The following is a 24,268-nucleotide window of genomic DNA, read 5'->3' as shown; positions in this document are numbered from 1 at the left end:
TCCAAACACCTCTGGCCCCCACATATGCACATCACTCTCCAGAATGAAGTTTTTTGTTTGTTTGTTTGTTTTTAAAAAAAAGATTGAGCCTGCATTGACATATCATAATCACCCAAAGGCCATAGTTTACCTTGGGGTTCACTCTTGGTGGTGCACGTCTTATGGCTTTGGACAAAGGTGTAATAATATGTTTCTATTGTTTTAAAAAATCCTATGGCCAATGTCTTCATTACCCCCTGCCCTGTGCCAGCTACAACCACTGATCTTTCTTATTTTTGCCTCTTCTAGAATGTCATAGAGATGGAATCCTATAGTAGGGAACCTTTTCAGATTGGCTTCTATCACTTAATTTAAGGTTCTTCCATGTCTTTTCATGGCTTTGTAGCTCATTTCTTTTTATTTCTTTTATTATTATTTTTAAAAATTTTTGTGCCAGCTGTGGGCACCGTGAGTGCCAAGCTTGCCTTGGACACTGGGTGCTCTTCTCCCCCTTTTTCCTCCCTCCCTCTCTCCTGGAAGGCTTGGAGAAAGTTCATTACTTTTCAGAGCTAAATAATATTCCACGGTCTGGATGGACTAGCGTTGATTAACGCATTCGCCTACAGAAGGACATCTTCGTCGTTCCCAAGCTTGGGCACTTAGGAAGGAAGGTGCTGTAAATATTCATGTGTAGGCTTTTGTGTGGACGGACAGTTTCAGTTCCTGTGGGTAAATACCTCAGAGCATGACTGCTGGATCATATGTTAAGAGCATGTCTGATTTTGTAAGATGGCACCCAGGTGTCCAGAGTGATGTACCATTCCGCAGCCTCACCAGCAATGTCTAAGAATCCTTGGTCCTCCACGTCCTTAACAACACTCGGGGCTGTCTGCGTTCTGGATCTGGGCTGTTCTCACAGGTGCGTGGCAGTAGCTCATTGTTTTACCTTGTACTTCCCTGCTGGCATACAGTGCGGACCATATTTCCGTGTGTGTACTTGCCATCTGGGTATCTTGTCTGTTACAGTTTCTGGCCCATTTTTTAATCAGGTTGTTTTCTTACTGTTGAGTTTTCAGAGTTCTTTGTGTTTAGGATAACATGCCCTCATCAGGTATGTTTTCTGCAAATATTTTCTAACAGTCTTTGTGGCTCATCTTCTCATTCACTTGACATTGTCCTCCGCGGAGAGTAAGTTTTTAATTTTAATTTAAAGCAAAGCCATTCTTTCTTTCATGGTCAGGTGTTTGGTGCTGTCACTAGAAGGCATCCAAGACCTAGACCCTCAAGGTCATCTACGTTTTCTCCTACGATCTTCTGGGAAGTTTTATAGTTTTGCATTTACATTCAGGTTTGTGATCCTTTTTGGGTTTGTGATGGGAGTAAGGTCTCTGTCTAGTCTTTCTTCTTCTTCTTTTTCTTCTGCTTCTTCTTCGGCATGTGACTGTCCAGTTGTTCAAGCACCATTTGTTGAAAAGACTATCTTTGCTCCACCTACTGCCTTTGCTCTTCGGTCAAAGAGCAGTTGACTCTATTTATGTGGGTCTATTTCTGGGCTCTCTATTCTGTTCCACTGATCTACTTCTCTGTTCTTCTGCCAATACCACACTGTCTTGATTACCATAGCTTTCCAGTAAGTCTCAGAGTGGGTAGCATCACTCTTCCAAATTTGTTCTTCTCCTTCAATATTGGGTTGGCTATTCTGGATCTTCTCTTGCCTCTCCATATAAACATCAGAATCAGTTTATCAATATCCATAAAATAATGTGCTGGGATTTTTAACTGGGATTACAATGGATGTGTACATCAAACTGGGAAGAACTCACATCTTGAAAATAATAAGTCTTCCTATCCATAGGCATGGAATATCTACTTAGCTCTTTGATCTTGTTCATCTACATTTTGTAGTTTTCCTCATACAGATCTTGTACATATTCTGTTATTAGGATTATGCCTAAGTATTTCATTTTTAGGGTGCTACTGCAAATGATGTTGCGTTTTAAATTTAAAATTCCATGTGTTCATTGTTGGCATCTGGGAAAGCAACTGGCTTTTGTATGACCTTGCATCTTATAACCACATTATAATTGCTTTGTACTTCTGGGATTTTGTCAATTCTTTTGGCTTTTTTACATAGATGATCATGTCATCTGCAAACAAAGAACAGTTTTAGGTCTTCTTTCCTAATATGTGTTCTTATTTCCCATTCCTTGCCTAGTGCAATAGCTTGGACTTCCAGTATGATGGTAAGGAGTGGTGAAGGAGCATTCACGCTTCATACTTGAACTTTATGGGAAAACTTAGTTTCTCACTATTAAATGTGATGTTAGCTATAGCTTTTTTAAAGATAGTCCTTATCAAGTTGAGAAAGTTCCCTTCATTAAACAGAAGTAGTGAAAGTAGGCAGTGCAGTCTTGTTCCTGATCTTAGAGGAGACATTTTCAAGCCTCTCATCACATAGTATGATGTTAGTGGTGGGTTTTTCATATGGCTTTTATCATATGGAAATAAATTCCATTCATTTATACTTATTGACTGTGTTTATCAAAGGGTATTGAATGTTGTCAAATGTTTTTTCTGCAATGACAATACCATGTGTTCTTTCATCCTTCATTCTGTTAACATGGGGTATTACAATGATCAATTTTTGTATGTTGAACCATCCTTGCATTCCCGGAATAAATTGCACTTGGTCATGGTATACAGTCCTTTTAATATGCCACCAAATTCGGTTTGCTAGTGTTTTGTTGAAGATTTCTGAATTTATGTTTCTAAGGGACACTGGTTTTCTTATAGTCTTTAGTATCAGGGTAATGATGGCTTCACAGAATGAGTTAGGAAGTGTTCCCCTCCCCCTCCTCATTTTTTGGGGAAAAGTTTGAGAAGGATTGGTATTAGTTCTTTTTAAAATGTTTGGTAGAGGGGCGCCTGAGTGGCTCAGTGGGTTAAAGCCTCTGCCTTCGGCTCAGGTCATGATCTCAGGGTCCTGGGATCAAGACCCGCATCAGGCTCGCTGCTCAGCAGAGAGCCTTCTTCCACCTCTCTCTCTCTGCCTGTCAAATAAATAAATAAAAATCTTAAAAAAAAAAAATGTTTGGTAGAATTCACCAGTGAAGGAATCATGTCCAGAGCTGTTCTCTGCCAGGAGATTTCTGATTGCTGATTCAATATCCTTATTGGTCATAGGTCCATTCAGATTTTCTATTTCTTCCTAATTTAGTCTGGATAAGTTTTGTGTTTCTAAGAATTTGTCTCACTTCATCTAGGTTATCAAATTTGTTAGCATACAATTGTTCACAGTTCTCTCTTATAGCCCTATTTTTGTAGAATCAGTGGTTAAGTCCTCATTTTCATTTCTGATTTTAGAACTTGAATCTTTTTGTCTTAGTCCAACTCACTAAAAGTTTGTTGATTGTGTTGATCTTTTTGAAAAACCACCTTCTGCTTTCATTGATTTTATTATTTTTCTGTTCTCTATTTTATCTATCTCTGCTCTAATCTTTTATTTCTCCCCTTCTGCTAGCTTTGGGTTTAGTTTGTTCTTCTTTTTCTAATTCCCTCAGTTGTAAAGTTAGGCTGCTTTGAGATCTTTCTTGTTTTTACAATGTAAGGATTTATGACTATAAATTTCCCCTTTAACAAGGCTTTTACTACACCATGTAAATGTTGGTGTGTTGTGTTTTGTTTTGATTCTTTTCTAAGTATTTTCTAACTTCTCTTGGACCCAATGGGTAAGAGCATGTTGTTCAATTTCCACAGATCAGTGCAGTTTTCAGTTTTACTTCTATTATTGATTACTCACTTCATCCTGTTGTGATTAAAGAAGATGATTTTTATGATACCTTTTTAACACTACTGGGACCTATCTGTAGTCTAAGTTAGTGGTCTATTCTGGAAAATGTCCCACGTGCACTTGAGAAGAGTATGTAGGCTGTTGGGTGGCTGGTATAAGCCTGTTAAGTCTGATTATTCATTGTGTTGTTTACTTCCTTTATTTCCATCTTTATCTTCTGTCCAGTTGTTCTGTTCATTATTGAGAGTGGGGTGTTGAAGTCTATGGCTGTTATTGTACAACCGTCTACTGCTCCCTTTGTCACTTTTTGCTTCATGGATTTTGACGGTCTGTCATTAGGTATCCATGTTAATAACTTGCATATTCTTGTTGTAGTGAACCTTGTATTAATATATAAGCCTTTGCTTCTTGCAACTTTATTTGATTTAAAGTCTATTCTGCAGGATGTTAGTATAGGCACCCTACTCTCTTCTGCTAACTAGTTATAAAGAATATTTTTTTCCACCTTTTCACTTCCAATCTATCTGTGTATTTGGGTTTAAAGTGAATCTTTTGCAGGCAGGAAATAGTTGGGCCATGTGTTTTCATCCATTCTTCCAGTCTCTGTCATTTAATTGCCCAGTTTAATCAATGTGCACTTAAAATAATTACTGATAGGGAGGGCCCTACCTTTGTCATTTTGCTATTTGTTTTGTAGCTTTTATATTCATTTCCTGCATTACTGTTTTGTGTTTAGTTGAAAGTAGTTGAGTTTCTAAAAAATTTGAGAGACAGCACGCACACGTGTGTGAGCAGGGGACCGAGAGAGAATCTCAAGCAGACTTCCTGCTGAGTATGGAGCCCAACGTGGGGCCTGATCTCACAGCCCTGAGATCATGACGTGGCTGAAACCAAGAGTTGGATGCTTAACCAACTGAGCCACCCATGTGCTGTGAAAGTAGTGAAAGATTTAAATTCCTTTCTCATTTCCCTTTGTGTGTAAAAAAGAATGAACTACCAATAATGTAACAACACAGATAAATCTTGCTCATTACACTAAACAATTAAGCCAGATTTTGGGGCATAAATTATTCCAGTTAAATGGGCTTCAAAAACAGGTAAAACACTAATCTATATTGATAAAAACCCCAGTGGTATCACTGGGAGGAGTGGTACCAACTGGGAAGAAGCAGGAGGATCTTTGTGGGACGCTGAAAAAAAATTTCTTTTTTAGGGGTGCTTGCCTTCGGCTCAGGTCATGATCTCAGGGTCCTGGGATCGAGACCTGCATCGGGATCTCTGCTTAGCAGGGAGCCTGCTTCCCACTCCCCTCTCTGCCTGTCTCTCTGCCTACTTGTGATCGCTCTCTGTCAAATAAATAAATAAACTCTTAAAAAATTTCTTTTTAAATTTTAGACTAGGTGGTGGTTACATGAGTACACACACAGGTAGAATTCAGTGAGCTGTACGCACTAGGATTTGTTCATTCATGTATGTCAGTGATTTCTCAGTTAGTGAGCCAGTGAGACACTGCTACATGGTCCCTAGAATAACTACATGAAAAGGACAAAGAATAGCAAGGGCAGGTAAGGAGGGGAAGGGCCTGGACTTGAACTCTGCTGCTGGAGTAGAAATAGATACAAATGCTGCAAAAAGGCTACTAGAACTGAGCATACACATGTCCTTTGTCCCAGCAACTCTACTTCCAGACAGACGACAGCAATGCCCACCTCTCTTCATCAAAAGACTACAATATTCACAGTAACATGTTCTGTCAAAAATCCCAAGTGCCCATCAATGGGGGGTGCATCTTGAATTGCATTATATCCACTCAAGAGAATCCTGCACACAAGGGAGAATGGAGGAGTTACACGCCGTGCCCTGATGCGATGAGTCTCATGCAACACAATGTGGAAGGAAAGAAGCCAGTTACAGAAGAGTAAATAATGTACGGAGCCACATATACAAAGTACAAAACCAGACAAAACCTTCTATGCTGCTGACGGTCAGGACTGGTTACTTCTGTAGCGTGGGAGGGAGGGACTCAAGAAAACGGATCTTGGGGTGCTGGTGATTTCGTATCCTGATTTGGGTAAGGTTACATGGATGTGTTCAGTTTGTGAAAACTGAGTTAATATATACACACTTCTTTTTATATATAATTATAACGCATAGATGTGTATATATACACACACGTGTCATATATACATATACATGTGTAAGAAATTCTCTAACAACAATATTTTAAAAATGAAGCAGGGAAAAGTGAGGTAGTGGTGGGTGGGGTCGTGATGTTAATCAAGAAAATCAGGGAAAACTCCACAAGGAAGGTAACATTTGAATCAACTTAAGATGCAGGAGGATGCCAGGGAACGAGAACAGCAAGTGCAAAGGCCCTGAGGCCAGACTGTGCTCAGAATGTTGAAGGAACAGCAAGAAGGCCTGTATGCTTGGAGCAGAATGAAGGAGAAAAGGAGCAGGAGGTAGGAGTGTGGGGAAACAGGATTCCACATCATTAATTCATCAAACATCTTAATTACTTAAAGTACAGCTAAAGCACAAAGTTTAAGAACACAAATTAACACCTGTTACTGAATACTCTTTCGGACTTAAGATTTGTCTTCCTTTTTAGACAAACCACTTTCAAAGATGAATAAAACCAAACAATTGTAAGAACAAAAATATGCATAAAGCCTTGTCTATTAGTTGTTTCCTTTAAAAAAAAAAAAAGACAATGTTGCACATACTTATCAAACAAAACATGTATTTGAAGAGCCAACTTCTTACTCGGGGTTTGGTTTATGGCTCATGCGTAGTGGACAGCACGGTTAAGCACCTACTATACATGAATCACTATTAATATCACAATCAATAATGATCTAAAAACTGTGTGAATTATATAATTAAGTTTATTGACATTCCTCTTTCAAGTTTTCCGGTAACATACTTTCCTTATAGAATTTGAACTTCTCACTATATTATGAATTACTTAACATTTTAAAAGTTTTTGAATAGATAATACATGTACATAGTACAAAATTCACAAAGTTTAAAAAAGAGGGTCGGGGAAGCCCTGGAGAAATAGGTCTCCCAGCTATTAAGGTCTTTGGCTTGATCATGTTATCCCTTTCCTGGAGTTGGTACACTGCTTTTTCCTGATTTTACAATCTTGTTTCGGGTTAAACACCATGATATAAGTTGGCTGGAATGAGCTATCAGCCAGCCAGAATGGTCTCAGGAGACTAGGATTTCAGGGAGAAGTTCTGGATGGAAATGAGCACCAGGTCAAGAATAACAGAGAAGAGGAAAAATAACCTGGAAATGGAGCCTGAATTCCCCTCCCCTGTGTTAGCAGAGCTCAGGAGGACCTCCATGCCCCCAGTCTCTGCCAGTGTCGTTAATAAATGCAGCAGAAACTCGTGGGGCAGTGCTGGCCACCCACCAGTCTTTTTCTGGCTCCAGCATCCTTCTGCAATTCTGAAGTGCCCGTGACAGCAGCAAAGGGAAGGGAAAGGACCCCCAAGGGACAGGACTAAAATGGGGTGCATGATGCTATCCTGCGAGGGGAGCGACTGGAGGAGACACCTGAGATCCGAGAATCAGCATGAAAAGGAGGAGAGAAAGGCAGCCAATGTTGAGCAAGGTGCCAACACAGCAGGGGTTGGACCCCCGTACCCAACACTCACACTGGGAGCACAACCAGGTGGGAGAAGATGGGGGCTGTGGGTTGTCGGCACTTTGGGAACATGGGCTACTGTGGAGTCACTGATTTCCTGTGCTCAGGCAGAAACCAGGACTGATGCCAGAACTCCACGGACAGTCCCACTGGGCATCCCATCATACCTCCTGAGAAGTACAAACGCAGAAAGAGGCTCTGGAGAATTTGCTAAAATGCCTGGAATGATGCAAAACACCCATGCAGTGGGCCTTGGCCATACAGAGTTCCTTTTATATCAAATATCCCATAAGGAATGAAATCAAGGAAGGTGCCTTGTGAGACAGGTTCTGGCCAGGACTGTCCCTCCCAGGGTACCATGTCACAGCACCAGAGCACCCATGCCCACCATCAGCTTGGCCTTTGGGAACTTCACAATCACGCCAGCCCAGGGAAAGTGCATACACCAAAGTGGCAATAAAAAGTCACCTGGCTTCTGGGACTGAAACCCCATTTACTGAGCAGAGGTTTCGGTGACCAGTTTTGTAACTGCCACACAAGATTAAGGGCAGAGGAGGAAGGCAAAAAGCAGAGACCGTCCTGGGCTCATAGGGCTGAGTGCTCTCAGAGCTACCCTTACTATAAACACAGCAGCATTCTAAATGTCCTACATTTAATGCCCTGAGCAAATGTGAACCTTGGTCCCTCCTTTCTCTCCCTGAATTCTGCTTTCCTCACAATTCAGGGGGCTGGGATCTCCTTTAAAATAAAAATTTCAATGCCCTCTAATACTCTGGGTTCCAAACTCTTGGAAAGGGAGGAGGACAATCCTATTTTAGCTAGAAAGGCATCCTTTATCCAATGTATAACATTAACACAGATCTAGCCATGTAGCCAAACACATAAGACATGTCTTCTTATAGAAATGCAGAAACACAAAGGACTAAAGTAAGCTGAGGAAGAGAGGTTGGTTAACTGCCTTTGGGAAAGGAAGCAGGAAACAGCGAGCAAGGGCAGGGTCACTGCTGTGGGCTGAATGTTTGTGTCTTTCCCGGCCCCCCAATGTGATAGGACTGGGACGTGGAGCCTTTGGGAGGTAATTGGGCTAACCGGAGGTCTCGAGGGACGAGCTCCCCAATGGGATTAGTACTCTCCCTCCTAAGAGGAATGAGTCCAAAGCTTGGTCTGAGCAGGCACTAAGATGAGGGCCCTAGCCAAGAACCAGATCTGTAGGCACCCCAGTTTTGGACCCGCTGCCTGCAGAACCATGAGAAAGAGACACCTGCTATTTGTGTCACCCCCCCACAGCCCACGCCGGCCGCCGTGGTGTTCTGTTACAGCAGCTCTAGCCAGGGTGGGCAGCCGTGGAATCTGCTGGCCCCGATCTGAAAGGCTCACAGATGACACCTTTGATCTGTTTCTAAACCTTGAACTTATGAGCAGCAAGTGTGCTATTACAAGCTTGTGGGGTGCTCCTGGTGACCCCAGCAAAGGTGCTTTCCAATATCAGAAGATGAGGGCCTTATCCAATCTCTTGACCTATCTGTTAAATGGCCAGCTGTCCACACCCTCAAGGAATCCCCAAGGAAATGCTCACACACAAGCTAGACTTTCCCGAGACTCACTGGGATACATTTGCTCAGTTAATACTGACCTGCTAGAAACCCTTGGTGACTTACAACAAAGAAAAGGTGTTTCACCGCAATTAAGAAAAAAGGAAGAAAGAAAAAAAGGCATAACGATAAATCCACCATTTCATCTGGCTTTAATGCAAAATTCTCAGGAAAGTTCCCCTAAGGACAGCAGGAACAGGGTTTGCTTTTCTAGATGCCTCTTTCCCTAGACCCAACCAACTTTTTCAGTCTCCTGACTACTTACCTATCGATCTTATCAACCTGGCAGTGGCCTCCTTCCTGTGTTCATATGAGAGCTTTCGTTAGAAACCCACCTTGTTCAAGGTCCAGCTGTCTCTGTGACATGGACTGACCATCAGGCTTATGAGGACTTCTCCACACATGGGGGGATGCAGGTGCTGGGGTGCCCTGGTGCCTAGTGGTGGGGGGGCCTTGTTGGGGGGAAGGAAGGAAGAGAAGCCTCCGCCTACAGTCCACAGCCCAGGACTGAGTACAGAAGAAATTCTAAACCAGCATACTAGTTTCCTAGACAGACCTGTCATGCCAGCATGATGCTACCAGGTGATTTCACCGCTCAGAGCCGATCTAAAAGGAGACGTGTGGAACTGGAGCTCCCACAACAGGCAGCAAAAGGGGATTGAGAGTCCAGGCCTCTCCCCGGGTCTTGGGCTCACTCAGCACACGCTCAAGCGGACCACATTTCTTGAAATCTGCTCAAAGGAGGTGGGCGTGAAGAAGGGAGGTGATACTGCCATCCTTTGAAACTTGCAGAATAACAGCACATTTCAGTTAACCAGAATTACTCAGACCTTAAGCCTTCTTTCAGGAACAATGCAAAAGTTTTATGAAATCATTGTCCGCAGACGTTAAGTTTTACAATTCATTTTAAAATGTTTTCATGGCTTTTTCTGATTATAAAAACAATATATTTCTGCCACGATTAAAAATAATTTTTAAAATAGACTCTTTTTGCAATTATAGACATGCATAAAATGAAAAGTAACAACTGGAGTAGTCCAGTGGATACGTTTACTTGAGGTTTTAATTTTCTATGCATATATACATATACACTAATGAGTGTGTATGTGTGTGTGTGTGTGTACCTTTTTCTTTCTTATGTATGTACTGCTTCTCGGTCTGTTTTCACTCGATGTGTCAGGGACTGTTCCCGTGTCAATGCACTAGCCTCTCTTCCGGCTTCTCTCCTAACTGTGCAGCATCGGCTCCACGGTCGGCGGCCTCACAGGTGGTCAGCCAGTCCCTCCTGCAGAGTGTCTGGGCTAGTTCTTCTTTGCTTCAGCATTTATGAGCAATACATTGAACATTCTCTACATATACTGTTTGCATAGGCATCTAAGTACATTTTCCCTCTCTAATCCTCATCATTACTATGAACGACACATGACACAAGACAAGCGCCTGAGAGAGAAATGTCCAACCGGATTGTAAACACAGCGGCCACCACAGGCAGCGTGATCCAGGAACAGCGCTCCAGAAGGGCCCTCATTCGGCACCCGCCCTGGCCTGTAAAGCGAGCCACCGTCCCAGTGATGGTGAGGACGTTTCCTAACTGCTCCCTGGAGCTTTGTCACAGCATGGGCACTCAGCTACGGTCTGCATTGCACTGGAACCCTGCGGTAATATGCCGGCAGGTCGGATTTCTTCGGTTCGACATCACGGTAGCTGTTGACAGGAGCGGTCCTTTGTCCGTTTTTGCTGCAGAACTCACGGATAAAAACCAACTTCTTTACCCATTTGACTGCTGAGGAGCATCTGGACTGTCTACAGTTACGAACGATGCTGCCATATGCACATGTGCACACACACCTGTCTGCACAGCCAGGAGGGGGGCTACTGAGCCACAGGGAATGCAGATCTGCAACTTGAGCAAATAACACCAATCTGTTTTCTAAACGAGGTATAGAATTTATATACTCACTAGCACCAGGGCTTACCAGAGTTCTTATCACTCTACATGCTTGCCAATTCTCAGGATTGTCAAATGTTTTAATTCTGCAAATCGGGTGAGCAAACCACAAGATAATGATATTATTACTAATATCATTTCATTGTTTTGAAAATGTCCATTAAGCCTTTAACCCATTTTTCTACAGAACTGTCTATTTCTTGTGGATTTGTGGAAGTTCTTTAAACATTCTGGACACTTTTCCTTTGTCAGTTATAGATGACGAACTCGTTCTCCGCTCCTGCAGCTGGTGGGGTCTCTGGATGAACTGTAGTTCTTAATTTGATCTTAGTCAATTAACCTTTTCTTTTGCATTTATTTGCACTTTTTTTTTTTTTTTTTTTTTTTAAAGGAGAGAGAGCACGCCTGTGAGTGGGGGCGGGCGGGGCAGAAAGAGGAGGAGATAGATAATCTCGAGCAGGCTCCCTGGCTCAGCATGGAGCCTGACCCCGGCTGGATCTCACGACACTGAGGATCATGACCTGAGCAGAAAGCAAGAGTCAGAAACTTGAAAAACTGGGCAACCCAAGGCACCCTCTGCATTTGCACTTTTAATCACTTAAATTCTTCCCTGCACCAAGATCATACAGACTGTTCTATACTACCTCCTATACTACCTCCTATACTACCTTGTTTTTCAGATTTAGGACTTTAATCCATGTGAAACTGGGTGTGTATACACAGGGTCCAATTTCACTGTTCTCCACAAAGTTCCGCCAATTTACTTCTCTAATTCTGCTGCACCAATTCCCCACTGTACTGGTTATTAACTTTTTTTTTTTTTAATACAAATCGCAGTGTAAGATTTATTAGAGAAGGGATTAGCAAGCTTTTTTTTTTTCCTGTAAAGGTCCAGATGGTAAATATTTTAGGCTCTCTTGAACCACATATAGTCAGCTTACTGCATATTCTTCTTTTTCTCTAAGCTTCAAAAAATGTAAAAAACATTCTTAGCTGGGGGGTGGGGGTTCCTGAACAAAAGCATGCCATGAAAGTCAGCTTGCGGGCTGTAGTTTGCTGACCTTTATGACGAGCAAGTCCCTCCTACTTTATTTTTCTTTAAAAGTAGCTTGACATATTAGTACTCAGGGGAGAGCAAGTCAAGACCACAATGAGAAAAAGAAAGCTGGAAGACTTACACCTCCTGATTTCAAACTTACTACAAAGCTATAGTAATCAAAATAGTATCTTACTGGCCTAGGATAAACATACACACCAAAAGACTAGAAAATAAACCCAACATGTATGACCAACCAATTTTTGTCCAGGGGGCTAAGACCACTTGACGGGGAAAAGGCAGATGCTCGACAGGGACCACTGGACATCAATGTGCAAGAGAACGAACGTGGATCCCTACCTCACTCCATATACAAAAATTAACTAAAAAAATGGATCAACAGTCAAAATGTGAGAGTGCACAGGGATAAATCTTCCTAATTTTGCATTTGGTCACAATTTCTTATTTGACACCAAAAGCATGACCAACAAAGGAAGAAACAACAGATAAATTAATCTTCATTCTTTCTTATATTTCAAACCCTCCATCTGGAATCCCTTGCCTTTGGCCTGAAGTGAAGTCTTAGGTATAGCAGATAATAATCTCCTTCTCTGTTTGAAAATGTCTCTGTTCTACCTGCATTTTGCAGAATTCTAGGTTAGTGGTTATACTCTCTCAAACACACCACTGCCTATAGCATCATTCACTCTTTATGGTTTCTGTTGTAGCTCTTGGGAAGCAAACTGCCAAACTGTCCCTCCTTGAAAGTTCATCTCTACCATTTTCTGTAGCTGCTTTTAAGATTTTTCTGTCCTTGGCTTCTACAGTTCTGTTGTGATAGGTCTAGTTCTAGGTGTTTTATTTATTTTTTTTAATTAATCTTGCTTGAGACTCATTAGGATTCTTCACCGTGATCTGATGTTTTACCAGCCATTAGCTCTTCAGGTAGCGCCTTTGCTGAGCCTTCTTTCTGTAACTCTTGCTGAAAAGTAGGTTAGACCTTTTCAGGCCAGGCTCTGTGCCTCTCAACTGAGCTTTCTTATTTTCCTTCTTCGTCTTTCTGTTTTACGTTCTTGAAATTTGCTTCCTGTATTTCTTCTACTTTATTAATATTCCTTTTTATTGGGTTCGAACTACTGCCTAACACATCCACTGCGTTTTAATTTTGGTGTTTGTATTTGCCAATTCTAGAAGTTCTTTTAAAATATATTAAGTCACTTTTGATAGTTCCCAGGTTTTTTTCCTGGAGAAATTTTCTAAGTTTTATTTTCCTGAACACATTAAGTATCATTGTTTTACTTTATTTATTTATTTATTTATTTTAGTAGGCCCATGCCCAGCGCGGAGTACAACACAGGACTTGCACTCAAATCCTGAGATCAAGACCTGAGCTCAGACCAAGAGCCAGATGCTTCACCGATGGAGTCCCAGGCGGCCCAAGTGTAGTTGTTTTAAAGTCTGTGTCCGGTAAGCCCAATGCCTAAACACTTCTGCTGTCCTTTCTTCTGGTTCTAGGCACTGTGTCTTGTTTCCTTGTGATTATGGCTATCTCTAAGGATGCTCCCCTCAACCCCTATCCTTAAAAACATTTCTGGGGAATATCCAAGGTTTAGGACGAAAGTGTCTTTCCCAGAGAGGTTTCTGTCTGCTTCTACCAGGTACTCAGCCACACTACCCTGTATGGTATCACTTTAAACTAAACTCAGAGCGCTGGGGGATTTCTTGGACTGCCTGACAGAGCCGAGGACCACGTCCTCAAGGGAGCCTGCCGGGACGGTTTCCTCTCCTCCCCTCCCTGCCCCGGTTCAGCAGCCAGGCAGTACTCTCCATTCTCCCCATTCTGGGGTTTACTTTGGTTCATCCCCCTCCTACGCCCCGAGGTCCCAGCTCACTGCAGGGGGATTTCCTATCAGATTCCTCAACTCTGGCAATCTTAAGTCTCTACCTCCTTTTGAACCCTGAAAAGTCTATGGAACAGCGCAGTTTCGGGTTCATGGCTTAGATCACCGGACATCTCAGGGAAGCGGCCGCCAGGGCTCAGCTCCCCTCTGCAGGTCTCACACTCACCGGTTGGCCTGGTGACTCTTTACCATCTTCTTGGCACTTAGAGGCTTTCATAAAGTTGTTTTCAACATTCCATTGAGCATTTTCAGTGATCTTCGGCAGAAGTCTCTGGATAACAAGTCTGCGGTAATTAGGAGCCAGAAATCTCAGTTACTGCTTCAGAGTAAATTCCTGGGAAGATGAATTACTGCCAGAGGAAGTAACACTCTTTGCTTTGACACGCACTGACAAACCGAACCACTTCACTCTCCTGCCACCTACGGATGACAGTACCTATTTCCCAGGACCTCAATCAGCGAATTCTTCACCACCACGACCAGTCTGACTGACAAGAAGTTACTTCATGGGGTGCCCGGGAGGTCGGTGAAGCGGCTGACTCTTGGTTTCGACTCAGGTCATCACCTCAGGGTTGTGAGATCGAGCCCCGCATCAGGCTCCTCTCTCAGCGAGGAGTCTGCTGGAGATTTTCTCCAGCCCTTCCCCTGCACGCGTGCTCACTCTCTCTCTAAAATACTCTTAAAAAGAAAAGTTACTTTGTATTTGCACTTGCAAGGTGAGCAGTGAGGATGGCGGGTTTGACTTCTGCAGTCTTCACGTACTGGCTCGTACTGGCTAGTAAGAGCTCGTGTTGGAATTATTTCGTACGCTCTCAACATATTAAAAAACACCTTTGTTACATGTTGCGATTTTTTCCCAATTTGTCATTTCCCCCTTAACTTTCTTTGTGCTGATGTTTGCCATACAGAAGTGAAAAATGTTAACTCAGTCAAATCCATTATTCTTTTCTCTTGGGGTTTCTGGCTTTGTTATCACACAAAATACTCCATTATTAACTCCAACCACTGTCACACCTCAGAGATGAGGCAGGTTCGGTTCCAGACCACTGCAGTAAAGTGCACAGCAGAATAAAGCCGGTCAAATGAATTTTTTGGTTTCCCACTACACACAGAAACTAAGTTTAAGCTACGCCGTAGTCTGTTAAGTGTGTGGGGGCATTATGTCTAGAACTTCCTTAAGAAAGAAATGCTTGATGGCTACGAGACGCTAACCATCCCCTGAACTTTCAGGGAGTCCTAATCTTTAGGGAGTCCTAGTCTTGCCTTGTCGTCGACGGCTGCAGACTGATCAGGTGGCGGCTGCTGAAGGTTGGGACGGCCGTGCCAAGTTCTCAAAATAAGACAGCAATGACGTTTCCTGCACTGATGGGCTCTTCCTTTCACGAGGGGTTTTCCTGATGTGCGTGATGCTGTTGGATAGCATTTTACCCAAGGGACTTTCAAAACTGGAGTCGATCTACTCCAACCCTTCCGCTGCCTTACTAACTCTGTTTATGCAATATTCTAAATCCTCTAGTGTCATTTCAACAACCCTCAGAGCATCTTCATCGGGAGCCAACGCCATCTCGAGAAACCACGTTCTCGGTTCCTCCGTAAGGAGCAGGTCCTCATTCTCTCAAGGGCCACAATTCAGCCCTGCCTGCAGGCTCCACTTCTGGGGCTCCCGCTATTTACATAACCCTTTAATTTGTAAAGAACACTCAACCTGCAAAGCGCAAGGGAACGAGGTCGGCCTGCACGTATCACATTTCCACCCGGACCACGACGGCACCAGCTTACAGACCCTCCAGAGGCAGGGCTTGACAGCAACATTATCCACAGGGATCTGCGTTAAAATGCTTAACACTTCATGTTTTTTCCCCCTAAAGGAGCAGATTTTAGAGGTCTGTAAGTATATAATACTATTCATGATTAATGAAATGAAAGGGAAAAGCCAACATCATGAGCAAGAACATGTAAGTTTCTCACCAGCCCCCGATCCAAGAATAGCACAAGTCTGTTTCCTGCTTCTGTGTCCTCAGGCAAGAGCCACCAAAAGGAAAGCTCGGTGTGGCGCCCCACCCCCCGCCCGGCACCGGGATCAGGACCCGGATCAGCCGTCAAAGGCTGGAGCTACTCGGGGTTCTCTGCACTCTAGTTCTGCCAGGCCCTTCACTAGCTGTGTCCCTGCAGCCAAAATGCTTCAACTCCCAGGCCTCAACCCATCTCAGGAGCAAACAGGAGGATTTGGTTAGAGGATTTCAAGCCCCTCTGACACGAACAGTTAGTTTTAAGAAGGCTACATTTCCCACTGCGAATCACACTATGAAAGTTACCTCAGTTTGAAAGGTTAAACGCGCGCACACACACGCACACACACGGTACCAAAGTGAAACTAACCTCTAGTCTCCTAGTACCTGAAACAGAACTCCACTTTCTCCTGAAGTTATCCATGAATTTCTAACACTTCTGAGCTGCTCTTCTGAGATAAAGATGATGCCTTCTCTGTCCCTCCATCCGTAGGAGTCTGCACCTGCACCCTTGGCTGCATCTGTAGTCACGGTGATGCCCCCACACAGAAAGGCTCCCCAGAAATAAAGAGGCACACGACGGACATGCTGCATCTCAAGGGCATTACACTGAGACAGAGGTCAGCCTCAAAAGGTCCCACACTGTAGGACAGCATTCATACAATGCCGATCAACTGTAGGGATGAGAACAAATCTGCGGTTGCCAGGGGCCACAGTAGAGGAGGAAAGGAGCTGTGTGACTACAAAAGGAGCAGCACGAGGGAGATCTCTGCGGTGAGGGAGCACTTCGTTCTGTGTCTTGACTCCAGGGGCGGTTACCTGCGACACAGAACCGCACACACGCGCACACACGCACACACGCACACACACTGCACCTCTGTCGATTTCATGGTTTCCTTATTATATTGAAGACTGTGAGATCTACCCACGGGGAAAACAGGCCAAGGACGCAGGGACCTCTCTGTACTATCTTTGCAACCTTCCACGAATTTATGATTACCTCAAAATCAAGAAGTTAAATTAAGAAGTTAATTTATCGGGGCACCTGGGTGGCTCAGTGGGTTAAAGCCTCTGCCTTCGGCTCAGGTCATGATCCCAGGGTCCTGGGATCGAGCCCCGCATCGGGCTCTCTGCTCAACGGGGAGCCTGCTTCCCCCTCTCTCTCTGCCTGCCTCTGCCTACTTGTGATCTCTGTCTGTCAAATAAATAAAATCTTTAAAAAAAAAAAGAAGTTAATTTATCACTAATTAATCAAAATTAAGAAGTTAAAGAAAAAGGTCTGACAAAAACAGGCACCTAGAAACAGACAAGTATAAATCAACAGAAACGTGTTCCCCAAAGAAGAAAGGAAGTAAAGGGTACCACCGGCAACTCACAAAAGAATAATTATAAATGGCTAATACACATAAGAAAAAAAACCTAATAATCATGAAGTTGTTCCACTTTTCAGCTGGTAAAAATTTAAGAGGAATGAAACTAGCGTGGCTGGAGATAAACACAGGATGACGGAGGGACAGGGAAGTCCTGTGCTGCATGGCATGAGAGGGGCTCTTTGCTGACTTCAGTGTTCACTAATTAAAGACCAATTCCATGCTAATGGGACACCTGTGACCTCCGCTGCTCCCCCAGCAGCACAGGAGGGGCTGACGCTTTCCCTGGGGGCGTGTAGGTCTCTAAGCTGCCCTCTGCTGCCCTAGATCCTCACTCTCGGCACCTGGAGGAAATGAAGGGTGACTGACCTCCACAGAAAGATGGGGACGTGCAGCCTGATGCATGTCCCTGGCAGCGAGCACGGACGGCAGGATGCGTTTGGACACAGATACCATGAACGCCGGGTTTAATTCCGTAGGCTCCAGAGGCCGTTCCAGACACACAGGTGGCCCAGAAGTAACTTGCAAAGAGAAACGGACTTTCCAACAGTGTCCTTGATTTAACATCTAAAATAAAATACTGGGCTCAGTATGAGCCGCAGGGCTGATGCTGAGGGAATCCTTAAGCTGGATGGGCAGTGAGACCAGAGGACCTCCAAATTCCCCTCTAGTTCTATGACACAGACCTGACCACTTCTCATTGCCTCCACCATGATCACGCTGGTCCGAACCCCCACTATGTCACCTAGATTACTGTAAAAGCCTCCAAACAGGCCTCCCTGTTTCTATTCTCGAAACAGGGGCCAAAGCAATCGTGTTAAAATGTAAATCAAACCAAAGATATCACTCTGCTCCTGGGAACTCGTCCCCTCTTACTCTACCTGCTCACTGGGCTCTGGAACACAGGCTTGACCCCACCTCAGGGCCTTTGCACTGGTCACTCTCCCAGCTAGGACACTTCCCCCTTCCCCTGACACCTACAAGTCCTGCTCTCCCACCTCCTTCAGGGTTCTCAAGTGCCACTTGGGGGGAAGCTACAGGAGTCTGGGCTCCCAGTACAGACACAGAGTCTTCAACAAAGTGGCCCGGGTGTCTCTGCCGTGCTCTGCACATCACTTCCACTGTGGACTTGTGCTGAGCACCCAGGTTATCAGCACTGGTCAATAGCCTGTGGGGAGGTGGAGGGGTTGGGGCAGACGTGTCCAGTCATTTTAAGAGCAAGACTCAGAACAGAGTCCCAAGGCTGCACCAGACCATGCATAGTAGAATATGCAGCCTGGCTCGGGGGCCATACGCTCAACACAATTACCGTGATGGCAGGGAGCACAGAACCCCCGCCCTGTGATCACCCTGTTTATCCAAGCATGCTCCCCCTCCCCACAATCTCCCAGCTCCCTGATGCTTTCCTCTAACATACGCAACACATGCCTGCTGGTTTAGCGACTGGCTCCTCTTATCAGAAAGTCAGCTCCTTGCGTTGTTTGTTTGCTGCTTTTTCCCCAGGACACAGGGCGGCTGCTCCACAAATATTTGCAGCAGGAATGAATTCCACAGAATTCAGAAGGACACACAGGATGGCAAGCACAGTTGTGAGGTGTCTGCATTAGTCCGTACAGGATACTTCAGTGTTCTGTTATGTGCTCTTATGACCGGCTCCTTACTCAACAAAGGAGAGTTCCAGTAACTTAGAGACCCAACTCCCCGCTCCCTGGGGCTCCATACAGAGCACTAACCGCTGCCCCCAATCAACTCAGAGGCAGAAAGGTCCCAAAGGGACTGGGCAGAGGCAGCTGGCTGCCAGTCCGGCCTGGGGTTCTGTGCTTCTGGCTCAGGAATACCAGGCTGGGAGGGCCCACAGGCAGCAGCCGCCCCTGCAGGTGTGGCCAGAGGACTCAGCTCCAAGATGAGATTCACAACGATCAGCCTGGCGAGACTCCTAGGAAGTTGCCCTAGAAGGAAGAGGCCGGCCGCTCCTCCACACCCACTCCTGTTCTCTGGCTGGGGCGCAAGCCAGGGAAAGGAGCCCCACAATAGGACACTGGGAAGGGCCTGGACAGAGGCCCGCCCTCCCATCCCTGGACTGGCTGTCCCGGAACTTCTTCACCAGAGAAGGGGAAAAAAAAAAACAGTCCCTCCCATGTGGGGTTTTCTGCCATGTGCCACCAAATGTCGCAGGAGCAGCAGACGCCCAGGAGCACCAGCATCGTCTGAAAGCAGAAAGATAGTCTAAAACGCCCCAAATTGCACTACAGGAAACATCGTAAGCTACAGGCAAATGTTCACTGCACTGCTGGGGGTTTTCTTGTCTCCCTTTCGTCTAAAACCTCCGATGACAGCATTTTAAAAAAATCACGACCACAGGGTATCCTGAGAGCAGAGAGAAGATGGGGCGCGGCAGGTGTCCGGGCGGCACTTGGGTGGGCAGAGACCCAGCCAAACACAGTGGAAAACGCCTGCGTTCTCCCCAGACAGCCTACAGACATAACCTGTCACCTGCCAGGCACGCTGCGACCTCAAGTCTTACTCCTAACCCACCAGCTTCCAGGGAGTGCTGCCTGCGTGGCTGAGAGCACCAGCCAGGCCACCACGGAGGACATCTGTCCCTAGAAGGATGGGGCTGGCTGCAGGTAACTGGACTGCTGGGGAGCAGACCCTCTGACTCCTGTGCACTCAGGGAAAGCCACGGAAAGTGACTAGCTACAAATTGCTTTATCTTCACTCTCGCCCTCTCGAGTCCCAGAAGCTCACTAAGAGAGCTGAGGAACGTGAACCTGCGGCATTCAGCCTTTTGAAAAGGGACCGGTTCATTCTTTCCTCAAATGATGTAACTGATGTTTGTTTCAGGAATGTGAAGGAGAATTTGGGGCACTACTTTACCCCGGAGCTTTAGGGAAGAGGCATTCCAAGCCTAAGAACTTGTAAGCCCTGTTCCTAAGCCTCAAGAAGCCCACATCCCAGGGGTGAGGGACAGGAGGAGCAGGTAGCCAGGCGAAGCCCCCACAGACCGTGCCTGGCAGAGCTGTGCGATCAACTCGGAGTAATTCGGAAGCCCCAGGCACCACCAAACTGAGTCTGATGCACGGGGACCTCATGCCAGGCACCGGGCCGGCAGTCCCAGGGCTTCTTTCAGAGCCATCGTGCTATTCCCTAAGCCACAGGGTCACTTTCACTCTGAAAACATCACACTCAGTGTCTTCTAAGGAGGCAGCATCCACACACAGAACCATGATGAACACCGTCTGCCACATCTAAAGCAGCCTGAACCCCAACCTTTCCGAGCAACCTCCAGGAAGGTTACGGGGACTCAGTTCCTTGCAACGTGACAGGAAACAAAAATCATTCTGTGTCATAAGCACAATCGCCTGATTCCCAGAAATCAAGAAACCCCGTGCAGTCCACATAAACGTGCTCCTCTGAACTGAGCCTTGAGTCCCATCTTCCAAAGCCAGAGAAGGCAGCCAGTCTCAGGAAGGCACAAGGCCCTGCCACTTGGAAATATGCGCTGAACGGCTGTGAGAAGTGAGTTACAATCCACGTGGCCTGTCCCGTGTGTGAGGCACACCTCCTGAGCGGTGGCCCCAGCTCTGCACAAATGCCACGGGAAGGCACGTGAGGACTCCAACAGGAGGCACCAGCAGAGGACACACCGGATCTGGAGCCCCACCAAGCCCTAAACGCAGCGGGTGGGCCACACTCTGGAGAGCATGCTGTGAGAAGCCGCAACCGGCTCCACCCATTCGGGGAGATCAGCACCCCGTGATTTCCCTCACTGCTCACCCGGTATGTCTGGGGCACTGGGGGCGTCCAACGGTGAAGGTGAAGAGGAAAATTAACTATAGAACAAAGAGGTGTGCAAAAGACCAGCCCCCACCCCGCCTGGTAGCGGTAAAGCTAGCAGGGAAGCTAGACCCAGATGGCCCGAGCCCAGAGAAGGGGGCAGAGTTATGGAAGGCCCAGAGCAGCTTCCTGCTGCCCTCGTGGCCCCGCCCGTCGTCCGCAGCGCCCCCTCTCCCATCTCTCTGCCAACGTCCCCAGTGGTTCATTCTATCTCATCTTTACAAGTCTCCTTGAAAAAAGCTCTCCCCTGACCACTAACTGCCACATTAGAATTGCCCATTTTCTCCCTTTGTAGACTCCCTAATGTAGACTCTATATTCCTCAAGTATATTGCTTGTAGCAGTTTACTGCTATCACTTGTTTGCACACCTGCTTTCAGAATGAATGGGACTCGCCTTCGGCACAGGACCTGGCACGCAGAAAGGGGGAAAGCACGCCGGCCGCAGCCCAGCGAGGAGGACGACAACGTGCGAGCCCATGGGCCCTGTCGCTGCAGGAGTTACGCCCCGAAGACAGCAGGCACACAAATGCCGTACCATTCTGAGGAACGAGACCCTAAATTCAAAGGTATAATAGAAAGCAGACAAACTGTGGAAATAATATCCCTATCTGGTATTACAAGCAGATTAATTAGTTCGTAATTTGCAAGACACGTTTAAAAATCCAAAATTTTCTTTTATTAGAAAAAGGTCATAGAAGTAGATAATATTTACATTCATTGCGACTATGAGAAAAACTTCTTGGTTTAGCGTCTCGCTAGGTCTTATTTATTCGAAAGCTAAGGTCCAACATGGTACGGGTCATCTTCCTTTTTCCTGAGCTGTGGGGCTGTATTGAATTCTGTGTCTGAATGGCAGTCGACATCCATGAACACACAGAAGGGCACAGCTGTGTCCTCTCTGGAGCGGGAGAAGTCCCCGCCCTGCACACCCACCCTACCCACCGCCAAGGAGAAAGGGCCCTCACAAGGCCGTCATCAGACTTGGGCTTTCTTCTTCCCCTTTTTGTTTCTGCCTCTGCCTGGAACGGCAAGTAAAACCAAGAGGGCAGAGGGAACAGGAAAAAAAATCTAACACCTGGCTGACAGCAATTCTCAAAGCTACTGGATTTCTCCACTGAGAGACCATCAAAGGCTTGTCACCCGGGGAGGAGACAAAAAGCAAAAACAAGCTGATGAAGCATCACACTAGAAAGGTTCTGACACAAAGTGGAAGATCCACAGAGAGGAGAGGCCAGGGGTGCACTGCAGACGGGGAAGAGAGGGCTGATCGTGCTATATGACAACGCTCACACCCCTCACGGCTGGCAGTAACCCCATGCCTCGGCTGTGAGGACTAGGAAGGGTTATTTTAAGAAAAGGCTCTAATTTTTTAAAATAAAGCATACAGAAAAGCACAAAGTATGAGAGTAACAAACACACATGTACCTACTACCCGATGAACCAAACCCACGGTCACTGTGGCCCCTGCTTTAGGACAGTCCTAAAGGACACACAGCTCCCTGGAACCATGCACTTCCCAGGTACCGAGTCTTCTGAAAGACCGGCTGGTGGGGGGGGCCCACAAGATGGAAACAGAAAGATCGATACCCACCTTCCGGCAGCTTTACTTGAACCCCAGGCCAAGGTTAAGTCTAGATTAAAAGATCTCGGGGACAGGCTCATGGTTGGTCTTATCACAGCTGTACCCCAGCGCACTGGAGTGTCCAGCACACAGAAGGTGCTCCATAAATGTTGGATGAATGAATGAATGGAGGAAAAGCAGACTGGCTTCTGAGGCCCAAGTTCCTTATAGCGATAACTAAGAAGACACGGCCCACAGCAAACCATAGCCTCTCCGGCTTACTTCCCTGTCTGTACCCACACGAGACCTTGACCTACTCAGCCGGGAGGTCCCTTCCAGCTCGAGGACACTGCATGCAATGGAACAAGCAGACAGAAGTCTGGCAAAACTGCCCAAGCATACCACCCTCCCAGGCCGAACGCTTCTTCAACACGAATTGTAAATAATTGGCTCTGGATGTTTACACTGGCTTCTTTGGTAAATTCTCGATTGGTGGTAGCGATTTCCACCTTCTCTCCCAGAACATGCCAGTTTACAGGGAGAAAGACTTTGACCCCAAGTTCACACCGAGATATCGTATTCCCTGGTTGTTTCTGATACTCCTGCCTTTTAGAAGATTAAGGTTTCCTTTCCGTGACAACCACCCTCTTGTTCTTTTGACTCTTCCACCTTAATTTTTAAAGTAAACTTGAAAAAGACTGCGAAGAGGAGAAAGCGTTCTAAGAATGTCACCTGTAAGATCCGCCAGTAAAATGAGTGGGCATAAGCTTGAGAGAAACAGGGTATCTGCATTGTCTCCCAATATTTAATGGTAACGAGAGTGACAGGAACTTTCCAGCAGACACCCTGGCAAGCACGGCCTTCCCTGAGCACTGCAGGCTCACGTCACCGGGAGCTGAACCCCTGAAAGGACGCTCTGAGGGCACACATCATCCCTTCTGCGGTTTTCTTGCCCAAAAATGCATCATCTCATCCTAACGATGAGGAAATACTAGACAAACCCAAACAGGGACACTCCACAAAGTAAGTGACCAGTGCTCTCTAGGTGTCGAGGTCACAGAAACCAAGAAAAGATGGAGGATGGTCATGGGCTGGAGACTAAGGAATGTGGTGACTAAGGCCAGGAAAATGTATGCTGGGACCTCGACGGTCTTCAAGGAACTTCTGCTGAAGGTCCAAGCAGCCGCGTGCAACGCGACCATGAGACCATGCCGCCCGGAGGCCTGCGCACTCACCAGCTGGAACTCGCTCCTCCGGCTGAAAGCCTCCCTGATGCCGGAGTCCCTCCAGAGAGCACTGAGCGCCGGGACGTACAGCTGGAAGGTGGCGGGCTCCACCGGCAGCCCCGCCTTGTTCTCGAAGGCCAGGAGGAACATGCCGTGCTTCTCATTCTCCGAATACTGCCATGGAATGCCAAGCTTGTCTCGCGCATCGACAAGAACCCGTGAGCCCTGCGAGAGGAAAGACACAGAAAGGGTTTAACTGTGACGAGAGCACCACAGAGAGCCTCCGCGTGGGCATCGACTGTCCTCAAGTAGGAAACTCCCAGGCCCCCACCAGGACCTGTCCCTTGGTTTACTCCTCGATAC

General features: G+C 46.0%; 1 protein-coding gene across 2 annotated transcripts in view; it reads right to left on the bottom strand.

Annotated features, from left to right (window-relative positions):
• The window catches only part of GNA12 (G protein subunit alpha 12), a 97,384-nt gene that overhangs the window by 29,528 nt on the left and 43,588 nt on the right, over nucleotides 1-24,268 (bottom strand). For both annotated transcript variants that reach the window (XM_032872779.1, XM_032872780.1), the window contains exon 2: nucleotides 23,915-24,130. In XM_032872779.1, the coding sequence (XP_032728670.1) occupies nucleotides 23,915-24,130 (216 nt within the window). The remainder of the gene's footprint in view (nucleotides 1-23,914; nucleotides 24,131-24,268) is intronic.

The sequence above is a fragment of the Lontra canadensis genome, unplaced genomic scaffold (assembly GCF_010015895.1).
Source record: "Lontra canadensis isolate GAN:19392208 unplaced genomic scaffold, GSC_riverotter_1.0 scaffold45, whole genome shotgun sequence".
NCBI lineage: Eukaryota > Metazoa > Chordata > Mammalia > Carnivora > Mustelidae > Lontra > Lontra canadensis.
The sequence above is the reverse complement of the archived record's forward strand: the minus strand, read 5'-3'. Positions and strand labels throughout refer to the sequence as shown.